Raw genomic sequence first — 24,834 nt, 5'->3', positions numbered from 1 at the left:
GCCAACGCAGGTAAAACACAAGGAGTAGACATGTAACAGACGAGACACATAGGAAGTAGACACCGATGAACCAACAAAGAGTGACGGGAAAACACAATCTTAAAACCACAGGACTGATTAACTAATGGAAAACAGCGTCGACAACCTCTACTGGCTATTGTAATTATCACAGCTGCAAAGGAGGAAGTCAGGTGAAGTAGAATAAAGAGTCAAAAGGCAGTTCAGGGAGGTTGCGTTACGCAAGCACAGGACTTTCATTAAGGAGTCCACTGTTCGTGTCCAGTTTTCCAAAAGTCAACAGTGAGTTCTTATAGCCTACTTACATGGATCGCTATTGCGCCGCAACGGTCATGATGTTTTGGGAACGCTGACAATCAACCTATTCAGTTGTTTAATGTGTAAGTAACTCAATAACTCTTTGCCAATCCATTCAGTGGTCTGACAGCTGACAGCTGTTTTTTTATGTTAGGCAGGGTAACACTGGTATCTTGCCTTGTTACAACATTAATGTTACTTCCAGGCCAGTAAAAAGATGAAATGCTTTGTAAATGACCACACGGCAGGCATAAACAGATTCTATTGAATGAACATTTTACAATGGATTGTTTTTGCACTTCAAGAGAATGATGTGAGAATAAAACACTTCATGAAACAACTTCTCTGTCACACTTTCTAATACTGGCACGCAGCTGAACATTTGGCACCGTGTTCAGCTGGACCGCTTCACGGTCGGTGCCGCCGCTGAAGTGATGAGCTACTGTTGCGGAACCGAGCGGAGGAAAACATGTCACCACAGGAGAGATGGATCATCAATGTGGGCATTCATTAGCCACACAGGTAATATTTTCATGTGGGCTATGACAAAACATTTCAGATAGAATTGCTGTCTGAGTGTGTCTGAGACGGAGCAGGTTGGTGGCGTGAGGAATAAAGAGCTGCAGGTTGGGCTGTGCGTAATAATATGAGGACAGCCATCATTTCTAATAGGCAGCACTTTCCTGGAAAATTGCAGTATTTCTTTGGAGCAAATTCTCAGAAATAAAGAGCCAGGTATACAGGGTCCACCTATTCAGCCACCAGCTTAATAACAAAGACACAACAACAATAAATGTTCAGAACAGTATGTGAATGTTTATTCCAACTTTGAGGGGAAAGCAACTTCATACAATTACCACATTTGACTCCTTTATAGAAGCACATCAGGCTAAGTGCTTATGTGTCGCTGCATGAATATCCTCAGGTTATTCTTGGCAAAACATCTACGCATTTTGTGTTATGCGCTTCTTTAAATGAGGGATGTGATAATTGCATTCCCTTTTTTCTTAAATCTATAATGTGCTATCTCACTATGTAGTTTTAATTCGCTGTGTTATTACCCTGTACGCCTCCTCAAAATCTCTTTTCCAACCCATAAATTTTATTATTTGCCTCAGAGAAGAAGCTGCTATCTTGTCATTTGTCTTCTTTTGAAAAAGCCTCTTACGTTAGACCAAAATCCTTCTTTAATTCCAATGCGCTGTGTGGATGTGGGATATTATGTTCATTAACTCCAATTCTACACAACACCAACACAGACAAACAACAACTGAAGGTGTCTGCAAAGCTGCTTCATATGTAAAATGATTTATTTTTTATTTGTGTAACACAGAAGCCCGTTTCTAAACGCTCAGAAATGAGCCACCCGTTTCCACTACAAAGGGTCAAACAGAATGAGTGGAATAAAACGACACCCATCAATAGAGACGGTCCTCTCAGTTTGTCCACTACGTCAAAGAGACCTCAACAAAAGGACAATCATGCTGTTGTTACTCTTCCAAAATCTGGGGCAGTCAGAAAAAGAGAAGGGATGCGTATTGTATATAAATAAAGGGATAATGCTGTCCAATTTCATTCTCTCCTGCAAGGCTTTCATAGTGTTGCACTTTTTTACATAAAACAAGGTGACAGAAAAGACAGAAAGGAATCTTTATAGAGAAATTCAAAGCCTGCAGACTTTCTCAGCTCAGCACACCTGGTCAGTCAATGCATGAAAGAGGGCATGATTGCATAAATTGTCTTAGTCAAGCCTTCATTATAGATATAATATGTAACCCATGTCTAAAAATAACGACATCTGTTGTATATTTTGTTAAGTTGCGTACTTATATTATCCAGAACTGAAAAATCGGCAATTTCATTCAAGATAACGGTTCGTTTCCAACCCAGTCATATAAAATAAATGTCATTTCTGCAAACCAAAGTTACGTCCATACGTACAGGTCATAGGCTGTGTACCATAACGGTGGAGTTACACGGGACAAGGGTGCTAAGCTGGCGGCAGCAGGTTGGGTCTGGGTGTCAGCTTTTGTAAGTGGATATTTTTGATGAGGGACCACAGCGTTTCAACATTTGTCCATTATTGACGTCATTCACTCATTGGATATCAGACAGACAGGGCTGATCCAGATTCTAGTCTGCAGCTAGCGCTGGACCATGAACCCGCTGTAAAGTAGCGTGAGACACGTCACCGATCCAGATTCCATTCCACATCTTACCATGAACCCGCAACAACTTTCTGCAACTGCAGTCTGCAACTGAGTGATCGCGGATCTGTGGATTTGCCCATGCCTAGTTTAGAGCAACAAAGCTGAAAAAAGATCTCGAGACACTTCTGTCACGTTTCAAAACTAGAACCCAAATGCAGACAGAGAGAATCCATAATCCAAAATGCAAAAGTGCAAACAATAAAACGCAGGCGACAAAATCCAACAACAGATGACAGGCAAAGGAAAATAACAAAGTGATGCAAAAACTGAGGACAAACCAGGAACACCAGGAGCACAGACGAACCAACAAAGAGTGAGTGAGGGACCACACAGGCTTAAATACAAACTAAACTCACGAGGGGATGAGGTGCAGGTGGAGACACTGGGAACAGGGCAGTGCTAACGAGGCTGATGTGAGACAGGTGTGGGGGGACAATCAGACTGGGGAGGAGCGCAGGTGAGCAGGAAGTAGAAAGCAACAACAAGACACAAGAGGATGTAACTACAAAATAAAACAGGAAGTCAACAAACCAAAATAAAGCAAACCATGACAACTTCCAGCCGTGTTTGTGGCGACAAAACATTGATTTCAAGCCACATCATTGATCTTTTCCTAACCCTACCCGAGTGGGGTTTCTGCTCAAAACTAACCGGGTCATAAAGCACAGCATGTGTGAATAGAAAACAAGACTACACATGCTGTAAAATAAAAAATCAATACACTACCTCGTCTGTGAACATTTCTACCTGGGTCATGCACATAGATTTTTATCAATGGTGGTTGGCTTTTGATTTGTTCTGATTAAGAGACCCGTAGCAGCAGGAATCACATGCATTTAAATTCTGGAGTAGAAAAAGGTGTGGGGGGTTGAGTATTCAGACGCTGCTGGAGTATCTCTTAGGATATATCTTAGTGAGGCTCTAACAAAACAGGCAACTGAGCATGTAATACCTTGCCTAAAACCTTAGATATCACAAGGAGTCAAGGTAATAACTGATGACATTTGGGTCAGCGTTTCATATTATGCTAACTCTTGCATGCTGCTACTCCGCCCTTTAAGTAGTGCATGAATTAGTTATGTTTGCAAAGAAGACAATAATAGAAATACATATCAGTGAAATACCATACATGTCACAGTGCACAGCGCCTGAAGGACAAATACTAAAATCCACTACAGGGACTCGTGCTGAAGAATTCTAAATCCAGGACCTGGACTTGACGCAGCCCAGCGTGAGCTCGGCACAGACTCGGCTGTATTTATGCCTTCCTCTCCTCTCCTCTAGCCAAGCCGCGATCTGAGGTCACTGCACCACCCGCTGTCCTGTGTAGACATGCAGCCTCAGGTCAGTGAGCAGCAGACTTTAGTCCAGCTCACCCAGGAGATGCACTGACCCGTTTACTAGAGCACATGGAAAGGGAACGACTCTTTATATCCCAGCAAGCACAGCACACACACATACAACACATACACAAACACACAAACACACACATGCAGCTGGACTCTCTTCACAGCATGCGACAAATAGGAGAAGCAAGCTTGTAATTGGATGGGTGATAGGGCACGCTTGTGTTGTGTGAGTGTTCAGTGTGCAGGGTGTGTTACATGTAGTTTGTCCAGACGTGTTCTGGCTTTACTGGTTCGGGCTCCCAGCATCACACAATATTATGCACAAGTTAAACTATGAAAAAAGACTATATATTGTAGAATATACATTAGTATAAGAATGTCTTGTACTGTGAGCCCAACACAAGATTGCCTGTGGGGAAAATGAGCTTGATCAAATCAAAACAAATGCAAACTGATTAGCATCTGTGCCCTTTCATTCCCTTTTTCTGCTCTCTGCTAAAAATAAAGGTATAAAACCTGAGCGCTTGTGGAAATAATATTCACATGCCTTAATTTTGACTTGGATTCACATACAGAAATAACTAAGGTGCCTGTCAATGTTGAAACAATCTGCATCTGCAATCCACTGGTTGTTCTTATAAATCTTTTCCAGTCTTTTAGCTAAGCTAAGCTAACAACAATCCCATACTACACTCTCAGAGATAAAAATGATGCCAGTCGTCTTGTTTAAAGGTGCTCTAGTTAATAAACTTATCAAACTACAAAGAAAGAAACCTGTGTCTGTCTGTTATTCGTATATCATGAGGATCATTTATCCGATCTACTTCAAAATTGGCAGGTTTGTTGTTGAGGAGCCAAGGATGTGCAGTGTTGAATTTGGTGCAATTTGTACGCGTGACACTCTCAATATTAATACATCTTTAAAAACAGCAAATGCCGCACTGTGCAGCAGCTAGTAAGCACAGTTAACCGTGCAGCTAGCAGTCGCTTTAGCTGACTCTGCCTGGACTGCGAGCTCGGAGCACCTGGGGAACGTCGGTGTTGTTTTACGATCAGGCTATCAACTCTTAGGTTACAAAGTGGCTTTGAAGCTTGCTAATTAGCATGCTAACATCGAACTAACGTCTCTGACAAAACGTCAATACTGTTATTTCTTCACATTCTGTTGATCGTTTCAATTCATTTTTTTAATGTAATGTAAGAGCCAAAATTCTTACATGTTGCACCTTTGATCTAGTTAAAAAATAACTCAAAGAAGGACAAAGAAGAAGAACAAGAAACATTTAGCCTACTTGAGTTGAGTCAAGGGATTTCCTACAAATTCATAATATCATCCATGTATACTAAAAACAAGCCCAGCCAGATGTTTTATCTAAATATAAGATTATGACATTTGGTTAGATCTTCATTTTTTGCAGTGAGTGCTAATGTTGTAAACAGGAAATTGTTTGCTAATACCATTGCCATAACAACTATGTCAGTGTTTTTATGCTGCCCCCAAGTGGCCAAAAAACTGTAATATTTCAGATTTTAACTTCAAAATGATGCAAAACGATGGTGTATTTCTTTAAATCAAGCGATATTTTCTTGATACCAGAGAAGTGAAATAATTGCTTTGCTGCTTGTTGTTGCAAAATCACATTCAGCAGACCACCAAATTATCATTTTCTCACCCGCAGGAAAACTGGATTTTAAGATCTTACACACAGACGCACATTCTCTGCAGCCAGTCTGTCAACTGTCATGTTGTCTTAGCAGCTGCATGGAGTCAGCACTGCAGGCTTCAAAAACCCGCCCAGTATATTCGTTTATCTAATTAATGAAGAGTTAAGGCTGGTAGGGGGACTTGGTGCGCGGGGACGTTGATATAGCACGCCGATTTACCCCCCGCCACTGGATATCACGGACATGCCTGCGAGTCGTGTTCGCACAGCAGCCCGCCTCTCTGCATGCGCAAAAAGAAACCATGAAAGGAGGTCAGAGAACCCACTGAGAAGAGTTTTAACACGATTAATAGCGAGGAGATGGATTTTATCCATCCCACATCTAATGAATAAATAGTGGACATAATTCTGGAGGTTTTTTTTCCTTCATGCAATATTGAGGAGTATCTCTGATGACACAAAGAAGTTTAACTTTTGTTTCTACGAATTCCTTCACAGCAAAGTCGAGAACATTCTAATATGAAATATAACAAAATGTTGTCATGTAGATAAAGTATTAAAAACCTCCAAACAAGTGCTGAACAATCACTCATTTCTGATCCTCATAGCTTTCTGTTTGTTAGCTCTCTAAGTTGTGAATGTTAACTCCACTGAGGGCTGGAGGGAATCAGTCTGATGCATTTTAGGTTCAGTGCCCCCATACCCCCTCCAACCATCTCCTCAACCAGGCGTTCCTGCTATCAATACATTGGAGGCCTTGTGCTGAAGGGAGACAAATTCAGAATGTTTTGCCCTTTCTCTCTGCACCTCCTCCCCTCGCTAACTCTTTCTTTGCCTCCCCTCATTAGTCTCCCAAACTGCGTCTGCTCGTACATTTTGGTTTGTGTGTTGCCATCAGAGAAAAGCCATTCGATGCTGCACGTCAATCAGCCCAGACACAAATGTCAATTTTTGTGTCGGCGTACATCAGGCTTATGGTAAAATTATGACAGCAGAAGACTCATGGCTATGCAGATAAAAAAAAAGAAGAAAAAAAAAAACAGGGTGTAGGCTTGACTTGTGTGTACATGCACAAAGACAGTGTGGAATTTCCCATTCACAGCAAGAGCAAGACAGCAGGAGACAACAAGAGTACGAATGGGGTGTTGTTAGACATAACAAAAGGGCAGGGAGAAGTGCTACGGGAGTGAAAGAGTGTAAGATGGTGAGGGATAAAGAGGGAGCAGGGATGAATAAATCAATAGTGCATGGCTGTGGAATGAAGGGCCGATTGCTGCCAGTGTGTGATTGACACCTCACTGGGGTGCTGTTGCTGAGATGATGCACATCCTCTCTTCCTGATCCTGACACCTCTCTGCACCACCTACTTCCTCCTCCTGCAGCAGCACACCCTGCTGGCCCCGGATGCTCCTCCCTCCTCCCCTCCATCCCGAAAACACTGCAGGTTGTTTCCTCCAACTCTTCCTCTGTCTGTCTAATGGATCCTTCTACGCGTCTATGCACAAACAGCACGCACCGGGATGATCACATCGGTGCACATATACAATAATACACTATTAAAGTCTCTGGGTGTTTGCCTCACAATGTGTATCATTGTCACAACATTTGTTCGGTTGGTGGAATAAACTTTGTGGCCAGGTGCAGTGACCTTAACAAACATACAGTGTGTTAATTAGCGAGCGCTAGCGAATCACCTCATGGGCCAAGCTCCTTAATTTAAAGGTGCAATGCGTAGTTTTGGGGAAGAAATTTTAATCAGATGATCTTTTTTATGCCTAAACAAACAAAATAAGCAAGCTGTCTTCATTTCCATGACTGAATAAACAAACTGATCTTGAAGGACACAGTCTCGTTTTACTTTGTTTATATTTGGCGGACCCTGCCAACTTTCTAGCTTCAAACAGTGACATGGGGGCATTATTTTCCTCAGAACAGCTTGTTTATTCACTAATGGAAAACATAAATATTTCTGAGTTTGTATTATAACCTCATTAATATGGTAAATATTCAAATTCTGAGTTTGAATTTCTTCTCCAAAATTACATAGTGCCCCTTTAAGCTAGGGTTGACAGATTATTTTTGAAGCATTTTTTTACATATGGAGGAATCTGATAAGATCCCGACAGCAATCCAAAAATCAAACTAAAAAAATTAAATCCAATAACCTTCAGTTGGTATGAAACGACAGCCTACCTGTCTGCCCGTGCACTCATTGAGCATGGCTGGAGTCTTCCACAAGGCTAGGTGGATGTATTGCTAAAGCTGTTAGCATGAAAGTGCAGCCAAAGTTTCCCAGTGCTAACACGCTAGCCTGATAGCGGTGACACACCTACAGCAGTCAGGAGTAGGCTAACTGTTGTACCAGGTTGAGTTTTCAGACTTATGTACATAGTGACCGCTATTTTGCTTGGGTTTTATATGACTGTTCCATTTGACGGAGTTATTTATGTATTTATTAGGCTAAAAAAGCGAAGAGAGCTCGTTGAACGTGGTAAACTAGCTGCTAACATTATGTCTCCCAGCTGGCCAACGAGAGCAACAGGGCAGTCATCGTCATTGCAGAACATGAATCAATAGAGCCTCATTTAATTTGAGCTAAGAGATTACAATTTAAGGAACCGGGCTGTTTTTGCTCCTGATAAATGCATATCTTACCATGCAAAGAATAATCATCCTTCTTACGAATGGTTGTCCTGGACAGTTCATGGTCCCCTGTTGAGAAAGTTATGCAGATTTCTATTCGCTCTGCAGTCTGCATCCGTGACATCAGATACTGCCTCCAGGGGACTCAGGGCATCATCGAAGGCCTCACATCTAAAAGTCTACTGGTCGAAGCTTTAAAGCTACAGGTCGTCAAATACTAATACTGAAATGCTTTGTCACACCACTTGGCATCGCACACAGAAGTCTGCCCTCAGGACTTTCTGCCAGAAAACCTTCCACACACACGATGGTTGGTTAGGTTTAGGAAAAGATCATTGACTTTTGATTGAACAGCGATCCCCTGGATGGAAGTCCTGTGCTTAACCTGTCCATCTCCCCTATTTGTTGACTTTGTCACTCTTTGTGCTACACTGGGTTACCCACAATGGAAATGGACAGCAGGAGCAGTTGAAGTAATATAAAGAATAAAAAACAAAAACATCCCAGGATGTCAATTTGAAGACAAACTCATTAGGTAGCGGTTGCTAGGTGACAGCTGGCCAGGCTTGCCATGACACAGAGGTGCATGTACCAAAAAGATGGACTATAGTCTTCTACTGTATGTTTGTTATAGATTAGCAGCCGGAGCCTCTGACACCGCTCGTCTGGTTTGATAATGAGTGAGAGCCTGTCAGCACGTTATTGACAACATGAATGAAGGAGCATCGGTAATCTATATCTGGCCACTTTCCAACACTCTGACAGAGTCTACATGACTGGACGGCAAGGACACCAACCAACTAATGCCAAGTGCAGTATACCTACAGTGTTAAAGGGCATATTGGGTCAACATTTTCATGTAGACAAAAAATAATACATCTAGAGAACTTGGAGAATAAATGCAGATAAATAATCCAGAATAAAAGTATCTCTTTTACTTAAAAATATTATTATGATTGTGAATCAATAATTCAAAAATATTTGTCCAAATAGGTCCAAAATTATTGGGGTTTTTTTTTGTGTCTGTGTAAGAATTCTGACAGTTGGTTCCAGTTGATTTCTACCTACAGTATGTGGCCATCATACTGTACTGCCGGAAAGTTAGCCAGGTAGGATTAGCAACATTAGCATAAGTTTCACATGGTATCTGTGTTTCATCAGCATCAAGAGTCTTGGTTGTTGCCAGTTTGTGGAAAAAAACGTAAAAATTGTTGATGTCTACCTACAGAATGTTCCCAGTATACTCTACGCCCTAATGTTAGCTAGCTAGCATTAGCAACACTAGCATTAGCAACGTTTATGTTATCTAGCATTAGCAACATTAGCATAATCTAGCATGGGCAACATTAACGTTTGCTAGCTAGCAATGTTAGCTAGTGCACAAACTGGCAACCACAGCGGTGTTGTAACATGAATGCAATAGAAGGGGGAGATGGAGACCCACATTTAGTGGCTGGATGTTATAAATTACATGTTTAAATCTGAATTATGAAAATATCTATAACTGAGAACCAGCACATTTGCTCCACAGTTTTTATTCAAAAGAAAAACCTTTTTGCTCACATTTAGCATTGAAATGAAGGAGATAATTATCAGCACATAGCCACCATAATAGCTGCAAAGATAAAGACAGACATCACACTTATATAAACACATTTTTAATGTATCTCAGTTTCCTCAAAGGCTTTTCATCAGACATGTATTCACCAGCATTACATCATTACTGTGCCTTGCAATCAAGCAGACGGCTGGAGATCAAGGATAGCTTTACCATTGTGGATCAATAGCTTGCCCTCATTAGCTACACTGCACTGTATTGTATACGTAGATCATATCCTGTGTCGAGTGGTTTGTTGCACATTTCTAAACAGAGAATTGATTTGAAGTCAAAGGACAGGGCAACTCCTATTTTTTTAAATTTATTTCAGGTAATTGCATTTCATCTGCCTCTGCGGAGTGGTTTACCTGTGGCTCCAGCTCACATCGACAACAACCTTGCTCTCTAATCAGAAAGTCTTCTTTGATGTGGCTTTATGTGGGGATAATGAGTTAATCATGGGGATAGGGAAATTGAGTGGGATTGCTAATTATGGAGTTAATGCTGTGGAAAGAAACGGGATAAGAGATTGAACAGCCGTCCTCCCCAGGTGAGGCGTGCGTGGGTGCGCACATCTCTAAGCGTGCGCCCGTGTGGACAGCGCACATGCGAGCACATGTGGGTGAGTTTCAGTACACGTGTGAGCATCTATTATGTACGTTTACCGTCACTGGGAGGTAAAAAGTCATTATGAAACAGATGCCTCGCAGGCCCTCGGTAAGCTGTGCTTAATAGGTCTTACACAAACTCATCAGCGGGTCTCCACACTCCCACACAAACACACATAGGTTTGCCAGTCACTTCACGGTGTGCATATCTCAGAACTCTGATTTCATATTCTGTGCCAAATATGGCATCAAGACGGAGCGTCTGAGAGGGAGCACAACAAGCAAAATGAGAGAGAGCGCATCAGTATGGATGTGTCTCTGCAATACAGAGTATTTCTTCCTTTAGGGAGATTGTTCCATTGGGTCACAGCTGTTTTTAGTTGTTTTCTAGATTAATTTTTAAGCCTATACAATAAGAATAGTGAAAAATGTCCATCATAATTTACATTATTTCTCAAATTGACTGTTTTTCTTCCAACTTACAGTCCATTCACCCATCCAGCGGACTGGCAATAGACAAGTTTTTTGCCTTAATGTATCATTATGAAGTAAATGTTGATTGCATGTAATGGCTAGAAGATAACTACACCATCGCATTTTATTGGTCCCCTATAAACGTCACTTTAACTGTGTCAGTGTGTTTCTGCCACCCGGCACAAAATCTCCTGGGAAAATGAAGGCTGTCTGGTTCACCAGTCAGGCTGGCAGCCTGGCAACGTTTCTGTCTGCTGTCACGTCTCCATTAGAGACTAAATTAATGAATAAACTCACACTTTGTCCTGTGTTGTTGGTAGTTGCTTCTCTGAGGAAAAGGGAAGGCTATGATCAGACTGCCAGCCCAAATTCTCAAATTGTAAATTATTGATAATGATCATTACATAGAAGTTATCACTACAGAGCACTACAGTGAACAGGCTAACTTGAACATCAACACACTATAGGTCAAAGCAGCCACAGCAACTACAGTCACGGACAGCCAGGAGATGAGGCGGGAGAAAAAATCCCCAGACTCCCTTATAAAATCGCTCAATATGGTGAGTTGTTGAGTTAGGAGAAACTTTATTAACTTTATTAAACGCTTTCTATGACAAATAATTAATTATTTGGGCCTTCTTGTCAACTCGGCGAATATTGTACATGAATTCTTTCTTTGTGTAAAAAGCCTCGTGCCCTCTCGTCTCAGAGATGTACGTGTTTATCTGCACATACAGCAGGGAAGTGAGGTGCGATCACAAGTGGTCAGTCAAGACGAAGAATCCATGCTGCTACTAGCAGAGCAGTATGGAGGACAACACAGAGAACAACAGTCTGTGCACAGTCACGCTGAAATGCATCGTCTGCTCCACGATAGCATGATTGTTGGAAAGTGTGCGTCATGATTGACGCCTGTCTTGACAAGAGCAAACCGTACAGATTGGTTGGTGATGACTGAGCACAAAACCTCCAATCACTTGCAAACAACGGCGCGGACAGATTGCCTTAAGGATCTGATTTGAGAAACATCTCATTTGCCTGCAGTCTGAACACAGCTGAAATGATCTTGCTGTTGTTACGATTTAATGCTGGGGGGGTAGTCAACATCCAAGAAGAAGAAAAAAGAGAACGGATGCAATTAATGAAGCTGAAAAAAAGCCGCAGTTTGAGATAATTGCTTCATTAGTGCGCTTAATAATTAATCAATTATCAAAAATGTTTAATTATTGTAGTTTAACTAGTCTTTTCAGCACTATTCAAACCCTTATTTGCACAGTAGTTTATATTTGTTTGGTTATATATAGACTGCATGTAGACACTACCTTGTTTCTATTCCATGACTGCTTTCTCGCTCTGCACCTGCAGCTTCACTGCCATTATCTCAATGCATCATTTCCCCTTTCCTTCAATCTCATCAACATCTGAGCCAATCAGCCGATGAACCACTTCCCCCTTCTGTGTGGGAACCTGCGAGTCCCTTCCTCAGCCCGCCGCCTCAGCCCTCCCACCCGCACTGCCCACCAGATGGCAGAGGTACAGATCCATCATCGCTTGTGAGGAGTGTCACGTCCGTTGCCCATCTTGGCGTAGCGCGCGGCGCCTCAGGGCGTGTCCGTGCCAGCCCCCTGTGCCAGGGATCGTGGGCATGTCAGCTGTTGCACCTCCAACGTGCAGCAGCTGCAGATGCTGCTCATTTGCAGGTTAATGTATTTTGGGGAGAGTTGTGTCAGAGCGCTGGTGAGTGAAGCAAGCCAGCCGTCCAATTAGAGCAGAACAGATTAGGCGGCTTTTTACACTGCAAAGTCAGTCAGAGCGGCAGCCTCTGGTGGCTGAAAGTGTCCAGAATGATGTTAAGTAACTGTGTCTTACTGTGAAAATCTTGTTATTGTTTTCTGTGGTTGTCCGTCTCTGGCAGGCGTATTGAGAAACGACGGCCACGGCAGTGGGTGTAGAACCTTCTGGCAGTGTGGGCACCGTGTCCTGTGCACAGAAAAAATAACCAGGGACAAGTGACAACACACACACACACACATACGGTCATAATAGCATCTTAATTTCTGAGCTCTTGCAAACTGTTGACCAGCTAAATGTGTGTAAGGCTATTCCTGACAAGCTCAGAGCCGGGAGTTCAAATTGAATTACATAAAAATGTAGCCATTTGCCTTGGAGAAGTTATTTTTATGACTGTGTGTCTCCAGGGCAACAGGCTAATGACACTCATCTCACAGTCTGGTGGCATCCAAATCCATTACGCTACCTAACCCGTGGCATTACAAATCTGCTTGCCATCATCCAATTTGCCTCCTGTAAATTGCCTTTTCATTCTATGAAGAAACGGTTCCCCATTTGTAATATATGTGTCAAAAGGATTACCAATGTAATATTAATATTCTTGCCGACAATTAGACATCACAAAAGGGAACATTGTGTCCATAAAATTACCAATGGATTGGGTGGGAGACTGATACGGAGAGGGAGAGGAAGATGGTGAGATTGTCAGCGTGCGGTGTTGACTGGGACGGATGCTGCAGACGGAACAGGGGTGTCTCAAAAAGATAATGAAAAAGAGCTGGTACCTCTCACACTGCTGGGCCGAATCAATCAGTAAGGGATTCAAAAAATGTTCATCATTTATTCTCTGCCAGGAGCCTTTTCCTGTTCTCAAGGAAAAAAAAAAAATTGAATAACTTTGAATATATTTCACGGCACAATTTTTCTGCCAATCAAAAGTAAAACTGTCGTAGAAACTCCCCTAACTGCGCTCCCTCTAAATACAACAGGGGGGTTCTCCATCACTTTTCCACCTCAGCTGCGGTTTGTTTAATCCAATATGGGATTGTGGGTCCGTGGAGACGAGCGTCTGTGCATCAGCATGCAGAGGTTGGTTTTCCCCATCTGGGCTCGGTTATTATACAGGCCTATAACTCTGTGAGAAGTTAAAGCTCTCAGACTGATCTCACAGGCAGCGTATCCCCTCCTGGCCTTCTCTCCGGTGTCCTCTCCACCTTTACTGTATGGGCTTAGATGTAACTAAGCTAATGTGTGCAGCTTTATTCCTCCACATACCATCTGCTGAGATGAAAAGGCACAGGAAGCAGGACCTCGCCCACTCCAGGCCTGTTCCTGCCTCAGTGTTAATGCCTGTCACGCAGGCGGAGAAGTGCACTCAGGTGGGTTAGTGAAATCCTCTCAGGCCGCTGAGTGGGACAAAGGTCACACAGGTACCGCCTCTTAAGGGACGTCGCCTGGCCCCTGCACCCACGTACCTACACACTAACCCACAAACAGCCTGCTCCGACGCCCGGCGCACCTGTTCTCCTCAGAAGAGTGAAGGCAGACACATGTTCATGAGCCAGAAACAGCATCTCTGGCAATCATCTCCATTTTCCTTCCTTTCAAGCAGCGTACTCTCACATCTCACCACCTCTCCACTTAAATAGGCTAAACAGCCCTCTCTGCAAGCCAGCAAGCAATGTCACATTATAAATACAAATATTACATTTCAATGGGTTTAGTGCTTAAAATTCCTCCCTGGCTCGCTGTAGAATATTTATGATAGTAAAACACATTGCATTTCCAGACTATCAAGAAGAGCCGCAGGCAAATGTGCCCAAGAAGTAGCCTGTTTGGGGAATATTTTATCCCTACATGGTAGCTCCTTAAATGGATTTATGACTCATAAAAACAATCTACTGGAAGCGACGAACACATAAAATGCCACCGCGCGTTACCTCGTTCGCTTCAGAGAGGGATTGCATCGCCAAACAAGAGGAGAAGTGGGCTCGTGGTTACCTGGGGAGACGGGTCAATAAATGTCAGCGTGGCATCATTAGCCTTGTCACTTAATGATGCAGCCGACTAGAAGCTGATGTGCCACACTCACGTGGCCGTGTGGAATCAATGCCAGAGCAAGACAAAAGCTTTTTTTGTTTTTTGGGAGGGAGGGGGATAATTCACATGAAAGCACAAACACGGGCGAATGTCAGCGTGACCGTTAACGCTGTCACAGGCTGCTTGGAGGAAACTGAGATGGAGCTTGGCAAACGTGACTTCACGAGTGTTTCTTCTACTCCACTGTGGGAGGAACAGGAGAGAACATATTTCTTTATTTTGGATCCATATGCTGCCAATCCCTCATAGGGGAAATATGTGTGTTTCCATGTGTGTGTTCCAGTTTGTGGGCTGCTCTTAGCGCCGACGTCCAGCTGATGGGTTCATTTGACACTCCCACACAATATGGGGGATGTTTCTGTTGCTATCAGCGAGGTGAAGTGTGGGAATATGAGCAGAGGCTGAGGGAAGTTAGATGTGTCCTCTCTGTAAGAGCTCCCTGTCGGGGGGGGAGGGGTGGCATTATAGATTCAGAGGAAGGGGACTGAGAAGATATGCATTTCCTGCACGAAAGAGTATTAAATCATTGCGTTTCCTCAAATACTGCATGTGCATGTCATTTTTATTTGCAACATCACACTCGATGCAAAGCCTCCTGTTTGGTTCGTAGTGCCATCTAGTGCTTACCCTATATATCCTATATCTATCTACAGTACATCCTCTGTCTGACTTGCGAGACAAACAAACCTGAATGAGATGTCTGGTCTCCACAGCAACAGGTCTCCCGTCCCTCATGCTGTCAGTGAACCAGCTGATGTCCAACACGTGCATGTCTGGTAGATTCTTTAAGGCGCACTCCTTCAGCCACTTCCACAGGGATGAAGCCTGGTTGTCCTCTGACACCACATGAGTGATCTCATCGCTGCAGAGGACAGAGGAAACAGCTGTCAGCTGATTTTTAGTTCAGGTTAAAGTTTTATTTCATTCTGTCAAAGCTCAAAGACAGTGGTGATCATTGTTTAGGCGAAAGGCCTTTACACACCAGAGCATTTTAGTGCGATTAATTCGCAAGTCGACTGTTTTTGTTGTATTTTCACACAGGAAGCAAATATTATATGACAAAGGACACAAAATGTCATGTTTTTTTGTGTTTTTATAGGGTTCATCCTCATGTGTGTCTTCCTGTCTTTGTCTTTTTCCTGCCCCTTTTTCTATGTACACTTGTGTTTTATTTGTTCTTAGGCCCTTTGTCACTGTGTTTGCTCCATGTGTTTTCTGCATTCCTGCCTTGGATCCCTAAGCTGCATCCTGGTTTGTACTTCATTTAGTTTTATTTTTCTCTTTGGATTTGCCCCAACCAGTTTTTGTCAGTTTTGTTGCCTGACTTTGATTTTAGTGGATTCAGCTTTAGGTTAATAAAGCCCTGGTGTCTTGCATTTGGGTCTGTTTTTGATAGCATATAACACAACTATAAAGATAATGTGGCAGAAGTGATTTGGGATGAGTAAGCCTGATTGCTCCCTGCACAGACAGACTGATATATATGAGGGATTTACCAACGGGAAGCAAAAGCTGTTATATCCACCTGTAGTCTCTCTTTAAGTCCACCAGACTACTTTGATAAAAAGAAAGCAATTTTACCACGCAGAACATGGGAGGTGCTGGTCTGCCACTGCCATGATTGTTTGTAGCTTTGGTTGGCAACTTTGGTGTTTTTTATTAATACGTCTTAATGGACCCAGGAGCCCCGGGACAGGCATTTTATTGCTCAACTGGCGGTCAGTGGGAAAAAGCTGTGACCACAACAGTAACATATTACCGCCTTTGTTCACCACGTTAGCACACAGATGCTAATTTGCACATCCAGCTCTCATTTGGAGTCGGGTTTTCCAATATTCACTTTAAGCTCTGCTTTGGTCTCCACCAACTTTTGAGGAGAATATCTGGCTCTTTAGCTGCTAAATGCTCCTTTGTGTTTACCAGCTATTCGCTAGCTTTGTCTGCCTTCGCATTGGTGCTCAGCAGCTGGCATACAATCAGTTTGTCAAGAAAAACAGCTGCAGGTGAAAATGATAACATAGGAGCAGTGAGAGGAAACCAGAACAGCAAACTTGCGGGTCTGGAATCCAAAACCACAAGCTGAAAGACCCTAAAAAGCACTGTAGAGCTGCAGAGTCAGGTTATAATTCATACTTATACACGAGCGACCACTTGGACATTCAAATAGTCACGTCAGCCTTGTGTTTATGGATTAGTAGGATTCCAAGACACCTTGAATTGTTTGATTGGAAGACTTTCTTCACTGCTTGATTTCACAGAAGTAACTTTCCTGTCTCGGTCTCAGCAGCCTTTAGAGAGTGCAGAAGGCTCAAGTGAAGCTTTTGAAATGCAGCTCAGATCTCAGAGTCATGGTCTTGTTCGTGCTGTTTGGGGATCAACACTGGGTGAACAACAATCAGCTCAGACCCTCGGTGCCTCCCTCCACTATTTGATAGCCGAACTCATTCAACCGGTGCCTCCTAGAGCTCCACCGAGACTTCCTCAACAGACTTTTTATCACGGCCTACTCCCCTCTGCTTCCTGCCACGGAGTCTAACTACCATACCCAATCAGAGCGCTCAGCCGTGCATAATTACCCTCAGCATGCTCCTCCTCTTCCTCTCTCCTGGCGTGTGTAAATCAGTGGAAAGACTCCTTAAGACACGTCCCAGCAGAGCTCAGGCTGAGGCCTAATTGGCCAAATCACTGGCGAAACTAATCCTCTATCTGCTCGGTATACCGGTCTGGCCACCGATGGTCCACGTTGAAAAAAAGAAAGATCCTTCCCAGCCCACAGACGTGAACAAAGAGGAGCATGTAAGGTATCTCAGGGACACAGCTATTATCTCCAAAAGCTTAAATTCACCGGCCGTGAACAGTTGTCTTACCGCTGTAATAGAGATTTGGCTCTTGGGTTGATTTCCCTCTAAAATCACGGGGGGTTGAGTTGCTACATTGGAGTTTGAAGATCATAGAAAAAAAGCACTCTCCTCTGTTTACCTTGATCTAATCCGGCCCCTGAATTTGGATCCTTATCTCATGTGTAGCCGCGCAGAATGTAAAACAGCAGATCGACATGCAAATGAGCGAGAACACGAGCCCAGCAACAGATTTTACTCCGCAGAATCAGTGGGACCGAGCCCAGACACAAGGACAGGCTAAAGTCAATGAGCTTTGATATGGAGAACTCTCTCGAGCCGTCTCTCTGCCCCTGATCATGTCAGCAGCTACCCTCTTATTCATCCCAGTGAAACCAACAGGCGGATCAAAGATAGAGTACGTCCACATCAGATTTTTTCATCTGTTTCATCTGTTTGCCTTTTACAGCATCCACACTGAGATGTACGTGATTATTGTAAATAGTAAATTAATCATAATAAATAAACTTCTAAATTAAATTTCATTAAAATATTATTAAACTCACTCAAGAAGAGCTGCTATGCCTAATTAACCAAGATGTCACATCACAGATAAACAACATGAGGACATGGCCATTTCGCCAAACGGGGTTTATCCAATCACAGCTTAATTTGGCAAGATACACCCGTCAAGCTTTGGATTTCTCCACATGTTGCATGGAGCTGAAGAAAGAGTATAATGTGAAATAATCTGTTTAGACAGAGTTTTTTGGCCATTCTGAAACTATGATGATGATGCAAAGGCAAACATCTTAGGAATGGATTATCTAACATAGACTACAAAACATTTACATCTCCAGCTAACTAGATTACTAGCTACAGTAGCAGGAACTTTACAACTTGTAAATTGACCAATTCAAGCGTGTGAAGTGTAGCGTAGTAAGAAGCTTAGTGGTGGCGCTGAAGACCTTGACGTCCGCATGTAGTTTGTTTGGTACTGAAGTAATCCAAAAGTGATGAAGAGTAATCAAGTTACATTACCTTTATATTGTTATACTTGGATTACGTTGCTAACTACATTTTTGAAGAGGTAATTCGTAACTATGAGAGTGCATTGTTAAAGTAACCCTCAACCCTGGTCACATTTTACTGTATGTTAACTATGAAAAAACTGGCATTATTAATCAAATTTGCTACATTAGACCAATATAGTATAATTATTTCATCATAATAAAACTGCAATTTATTGATGGTCCCTAAGTCACCCCGAAATGCTTATGTTACAAGGGCTGGGAGATGAGCTAACCGTCTTTCTTCTGCCAACACTGGGTGAAACTAAGAAGACACCTCTGGATCCTGAGGGAACGTCTGTCGAGTTTCCAACTTCATTTCACCTCGGTCATTCGTGAAAGAGCATTTATCGCAGCTCATCAATCAGCCGGGACAAACACGTCGATATCTGGATCCACGTTCACGAGCCTCAGACTTGAAATTAGGACAAGAGGAGACTGGTGTGTGCTGTGTTTATCAGTGTGTGTGTGTGTGTGTGTGTGTGTGTGTGTGTGTGTGTGTGTGTGTGTGTGAGCACATTTTCCTTATGCACAGAGGAATCCACACAGTGTGTCTGACCATATGCTCAAGGCAGTGTGCCTATAACTTGTGGAAGACGTGATAGGGGAGGTGTTGCTATCAAACTGCAGCTGATATCAGTTTTGTCGGCTTGCAGAATTAATGTCAGTTTGAGGCAGGCACGCTCTACTTCCTGTCGTTGGTTTCAAACAATTGTATCAAGCCAAGTGTAACCGTAGGAGCGCTCAAGCTGTGTTTCTGGGAATGCTGCCATGGCCAAGCTGGCGCACGGCTGGCATGCACACTTAGACACGCACTTAAACACTAACACACACACACATGTTGGTTAAACTATACCTGTGAGGACCCTTTACAGAGCTAAATCACATGCTAACTTCAACTATTTTTTTTAAACCTTTAAGGGAACTTAAATTTGGAGCAACTTCTCTTACTGTGGATTTTCTAAAAGTGAAATTTATTCTTGCAATGATAGAAGCAGAGAAACACACACACACACACACACACCTGCTCACAAGAGGAGCACCAAGTCTGAGTTTGAGCTCAGCCCCCCAAAAACAAAGTAGACTTTTAAAAATGGGGAGGTTGCATCGACAGTATCACAAGCCTCAAAGGAAGCTGACTCTGACGCGGTGTCAAGCAGCAGGCTTCTGCTGTGTTCACAGTTTGGGGTTTAAAGGATACTTTTAATTAGAGACGGAAAAAAATGAAGAAGGCACGCTACTCGCATAATCAGCGCACAAAAGATGAGTCACCGTGGCAAGGAAGCTCGAAAAACGTCCCTCCTTAAGTGCGATTTGAAAAAAAAAAACTTCCGTCAAACTCATTAAAAAAGTTTGTGTTTGCCCTGTTACCTTTCTTCCAGTGTTTTTACTTCTCTTATTGTCAACAAGATGTCGCTGGGTTAGGCGATTCCTTCCCCTTTCCTAAATGTATTTACATAGGTGTTGCAGAGACAGGATGGGTGCCCTCACCCTATCTTGGTAAGTATTCATGAGACAATAGAGGCGATTTAATTAGGAAATTGGGCCATAATGTTTGTTTTTTGTTTCCTTTTGTTTTTCAGAGGAAAGGTTTAATAGCCTCTGGGTTGTAGTTTCAAATTCAAAATTCTGCACAGGCAACGACAAGAGAGTAGAGATCATTACACCATCGACATCAATTCAACTGCTTCTACAGTTGATGATGTTTATTTAAAAGTGCACTATGTAGTTTTGGGGAAGAAATTTGAATCAGAAGAGGAAGATCTTATGACTGATTTGTTTTATGCCTAAACAAACTAAATAAACAAACTCTCTTCGTTTTAATGACTGAATAAACAAACTGACCTTTTTTCTGGGAGAGAAGATCTTTCTCTTCCGATTAAAGTTTCTACCCCAAAACTACATAGAGCTCCTTTAAAGGACAACACAGTTTCATACTGTTTTACTTTGTTTATATGTGGCGGACCCTGCCACCTTTCTAGCTTCAAACAGTGTTCTGGGGACATTACTTTCCTCTGAGAACAGCTTGTTTATTCAGTTATGGAAAAGAAAATATTTCCGAGATTGTGTTATTACCTCATTAATATGGTAAATATTAAAATTCTGAGTTTTAATTTCTTCTCCAAAACTCCACAGTGCCCCTTTAAGCCTGCAATTAATTCTTCATTTCTTCATTTATTGGCCTGGTTTCTAGACAGGACAGCCATCCTCAAACAGGCCTCTTATTAGTATCGTGACCTTCCATTTCACTAGTCTTACAATAAAGGCCTTCAAAAGCCAAACACAAGGTCGAAGCAAAAACCACAAACCCGGAGAAGAACCTTGCACCCCTCCAAACTCCACATTAGCCCGTTGTCGTCTAAAAAAGCTTTTAAGCACAGAGTCTTGTTCAGTAAGTGAAAAACAAAATGGCAAGCATTTTCCCAACCTGAGGACATCCTCCACAATAAAGCCCTTTGACCTGGCCAGCTGGGTCAGAAAGCTTCTCCTGCTGCGGCCCATTTTCCTCTCCACCAGGTACAGTCTGACATCCTCAAACTTCACCCCCTCACGCCTGGAAACACCGGCGTCCGCTGGTCTCGACCTTTTCCTCACACGCGGCACAACAGGAGCGCGGAACATCTCTTTTGAGGCTGTCCAAAGTATTTCTGCACCTCTAGGAATTTGAGCTTTTTGTGTTGTCGTGTTCCACTTCACTTCCAACCAGGAAAAAAAAAAAACGCCCACTTTAATGCCACAGTTGTTTATTTCACAGTTGAGGATGTTTTTTTGTTTGTTTGCCTGATGGTAAGAGGAGGTGTCGGTTGGTGCAGGGTTGGTTAGAGTTGGCAGACAGGAAGACGCTCTGGCAACAGGTGTTAAGGATTTGGTGTTTACCAAGAGCCACCTGCCAAGATCGAATGATTGAGGATAGGAGAAGAAAAGATTAAAAACACTGTGTTGGCACGGTATTATTCACTTCCAGCAAAAATTTGTTCTGCAAACACAAGTTTGGAGGAAGTAAACACGGCCTGACACAGTTGCTTCTTAAAAAGCGGCTCGAAAGTTTTCATGTAGTTGTAGTTCCTCTCTCTTGGCTGGAGTACACCCCTCACTCCTGGGAGATGCCTGAATTCTGGTCACCTCACAAACCCCGCACAGCTGTCCTGCCATGTCCGGTTCGTCTCGCCACTCACCGTCTCATTATGTCCGGACCAAGTCTGCACCATCTGCTCCACCGCTTTAATTAGCTTACTGCCTAAAATGAGAGCCTTTGTGGCCGTTTCCCCTGAGATCCCACAAGCTCGTACACGGCCTTTGCACACACACAGGTAGCGTATAAGCAAGCCATGAACATTTATCCGGGGAGAGGGAAGTGCGTATGCGGCAATCGGGAACGCAAACTGAAAATGGATTTAATCTCTTTAACTCATCTGTTCCTTTTGTTTCCAAAGAGGTAATTACAACATGAGCCGTTTGGATTTTACTGCCACAGTGGTCAACAATGTGAAAGAAAAGGTTTCAATGTCACTGTGCTGTAATTATCTACAATAATGCATCTGCTTCAGTCGACCAAATACAAGTGATTTGTTGATTTAGCCAAAGGGGGGAGGGGGAAGATCATTACGGGCCTCGATTGTACATCTAATTACCAAAGCCTCTGCTCATTTCTTCACTTTAATAAGCACACCTTGCCTCTGTCATCTACACAGAATTTATTACAGCGCTCTCATTAGCATGGCGTTCCGAGGGTTAACGGGTGTCACAGGGCAGACGTGACTAATTGTTTGACTGTTTACCCCAGCCAATCACTCAGCTTTATACGAGGGTGCTGGCCCCCATCCAAACTGAGACCGAGGAAATTCGGGGCAACACAAAGACAAATGGCTCTAACATCGCCAGCAGCGATCACTGCAAGAGCAATGAGGCCAATTTCCCATTTAACTTTCTTCAGCCGCTCTACGGATGCATGATACAATTTCCGATAATTGTTTTGAATAATTGTTAATTTGGTTTCGAGGGGACATGACAGGAAGTGAGATTGTGAGCCCGAACGGGCGAAACCCACAGGACTTCATCTTACAGACAAAGATATTGAATATATCAGAGGAAATGTGCAAACATCCAGTGGTGTGAATTAGCAGAGTGTGTTTTATACCCCTTATACTCATACGTCACTATTTTAAAGGCACAACACGAAACATTTCCTCATTAAAATGTGGGGAAATGTGTTGTATTTCAGGTTGTGTGCTAACATTATCCCAGATGTTTTCAGCAATGTTTAAACTCAGAGGAATCTGTAATTGTATTCAGGGTAACGCTGCATTTCATTTGGTCACCAGTCAATAGTGTCATGTCTCCTTTACCCCCTGTAGTCGCTATAACTTCAACATGAAAAGCACCAGATTTAGGTCAGAGAGTGTGGAAAGAAGTCAGCGGACTAGCTGGCCAGGCACTCTGTTGCTCACCGTTGTTTGTATTGCATCATTGTCGTCATTTCCATCATCAATGGCGGTTGTGTAACAATGAAGACCCATTATCCCTCACGACTTCACGTCATCAAAGTCAGTCTATTGTTGTTGTTGTTGTTGTTTTGATTGAGAGTGGCAAAAATGACACAGTGTGTTTAAGATAGAAATATTGCATTTGTTACTACATTACATTTATCTATCTATCTATCCTTAACATTTTATTCTTACTTTACTACTAGTTTTACTTCAGTAAAGGGGATAAATATTTCATCCACCAGTAAAGACATCTGTCGAATAGTTTCCATTTGATGGAGCGGTGCGCTCATAAAAAGTCCTAGGTTTTAACGTGTAAACAACTTTTTTAAGTGTTGCAAGTATGCAAATTATTTACTATTTCTATACTTTTATTTTTATAAAAGTAGCAACACCATAGTATAAACATAATCCATTACATTTAAAAGCCATGAATTTAAAGGGGCATTATGCAGTTTTGGAGAAGAAATTCAAACTTCATATTTTCATATTTCCAATGTTAATGAGGTAAAAATACAAACTCAGAAATATTTATATTTTCCATAACTGAATCAACAAGCTGTTCTCAGAGGAAAATACCAGAACCCAGAATAACCCAGAACACTGTTTGAAGCTAGAAAGGTGGCAGGGTCCGCCACATATAAACAAGTAAAGTAAAACATTATGAAATGATGTTGTCCTGTGAGAACAGCTTGTTTATTCAGTCATCAAAATATAATTTAGATTTTTCTCTGCTGACGATAATTTCTACCACTAACTACATAGTGCACCTTTAAAGCCAGAAATAAAAATCGCCACTTGGTGGCAGCAGAAAAAGCTGAAAACTAAACATCTGGCATGTATCACCTCGTAACACTGATATGGCTAACATGTTAGCATACAAACACATGCAGCAGACACACAGCATTATTAGTATTCACTTGGAGTTGTGTTTCTGGCGGCTTGGCATGTAAGTTTAGTTTTATTCTGCACTCGACCAGTCCCTCACAGACATATCTAGCTGTTTAGATGCAAAGTGTTTAACATTACACACAGTCGTTTAATTTAACGTTAAAGATACTTAAAGGTAAAAACTTGATGATACGAGGTCAAAAATTGTGGAGTCGATACTCAACAGAGCATCTAAAAGGGAGTACAAAACACAGCCTGAAGGTAGGTGTTAGTTATCTAGTTTTCTTGCTGAAGAGTTGCTATTTTGTATCATCAATATTTCAGGCTGAGAAGAGGGAAAAGGCTGCACTGAAGAAATATCCTGCTAAAGAAACCACAGCGACATAAAAAGAAGTAATGGCTGTCTTTTGTTTTATTGGATGAAGCCACTTCTTCATTGATTTGCATGTGTTTAGGAAGTGTGCGGCTGTGTTTTAAAGTTACATTCATTATCTGGGAGTTTTCAATTTGCTGTTGGGTAATGAGAGGATCAAACACATGCACACTATTACTGAGAATAATTGGAAAATGTAGAAAATGAAATAATTGCAATTGTTCAACTGGAAAAGGGACAATTCTGTAGTTTGAGATAAAACTTTCTTTTTTTTTTTTAAACACAAACACTGTTTCAGACCACAAAGGCTCCTATTCATCACGCTCATCCTCAGTTCCTTCCTCAACAGAGTAGTTCTGCATTTCTCAAAATACACTTACGAGATTAGACAAGATGATGGATCCTGCTCTCGTGTCCGTGTGTTAAGT

The 24,834-nt window shown here is 42.3% G+C and overlaps 1 protein-coding gene across 1 annotated transcript in view; it reads right to left on the bottom strand.

The window, feature by feature from the left end:
• dntt (deoxynucleotidyltransferase, terminal) overlaps positions 1-21,280 on the bottom strand; it is an 86,258-nt gene extending 64,978 nt beyond the window's left edge. Inside the window, exons 1-3 of the mRNA XM_073482319.1 lie at positions 21,087-21,280; positions 15,439-15,613; positions 12,730-12,840 (exon numbers count right to left, since the gene is read on the bottom strand). Coding sequence (XP_073338420.1) covers positions 12,730-12,840; positions 15,439-15,613; positions 21,087-21,280 — 480 coding nt within the window. The remainder of the gene's footprint in view (positions 1-12,729; positions 12,841-15,438; positions 15,614-21,086) is intronic.
• Positions 21,281-24,834: the final 3,554 nt, after the last annotated feature.

This window comes from Pagrus major, chromosome 15, assembly GCF_040436345.1.
Source record: "Pagrus major chromosome 15, Pma_NU_1.0".
NCBI lineage: Eukaryota > Metazoa > Chordata > Actinopteri > Spariformes > Sparidae > Pagrus > Pagrus major.
The sequence above is the reverse complement of the archived record's forward strand: the minus strand, read 5'-3'. Positions and strand labels throughout refer to the sequence as shown.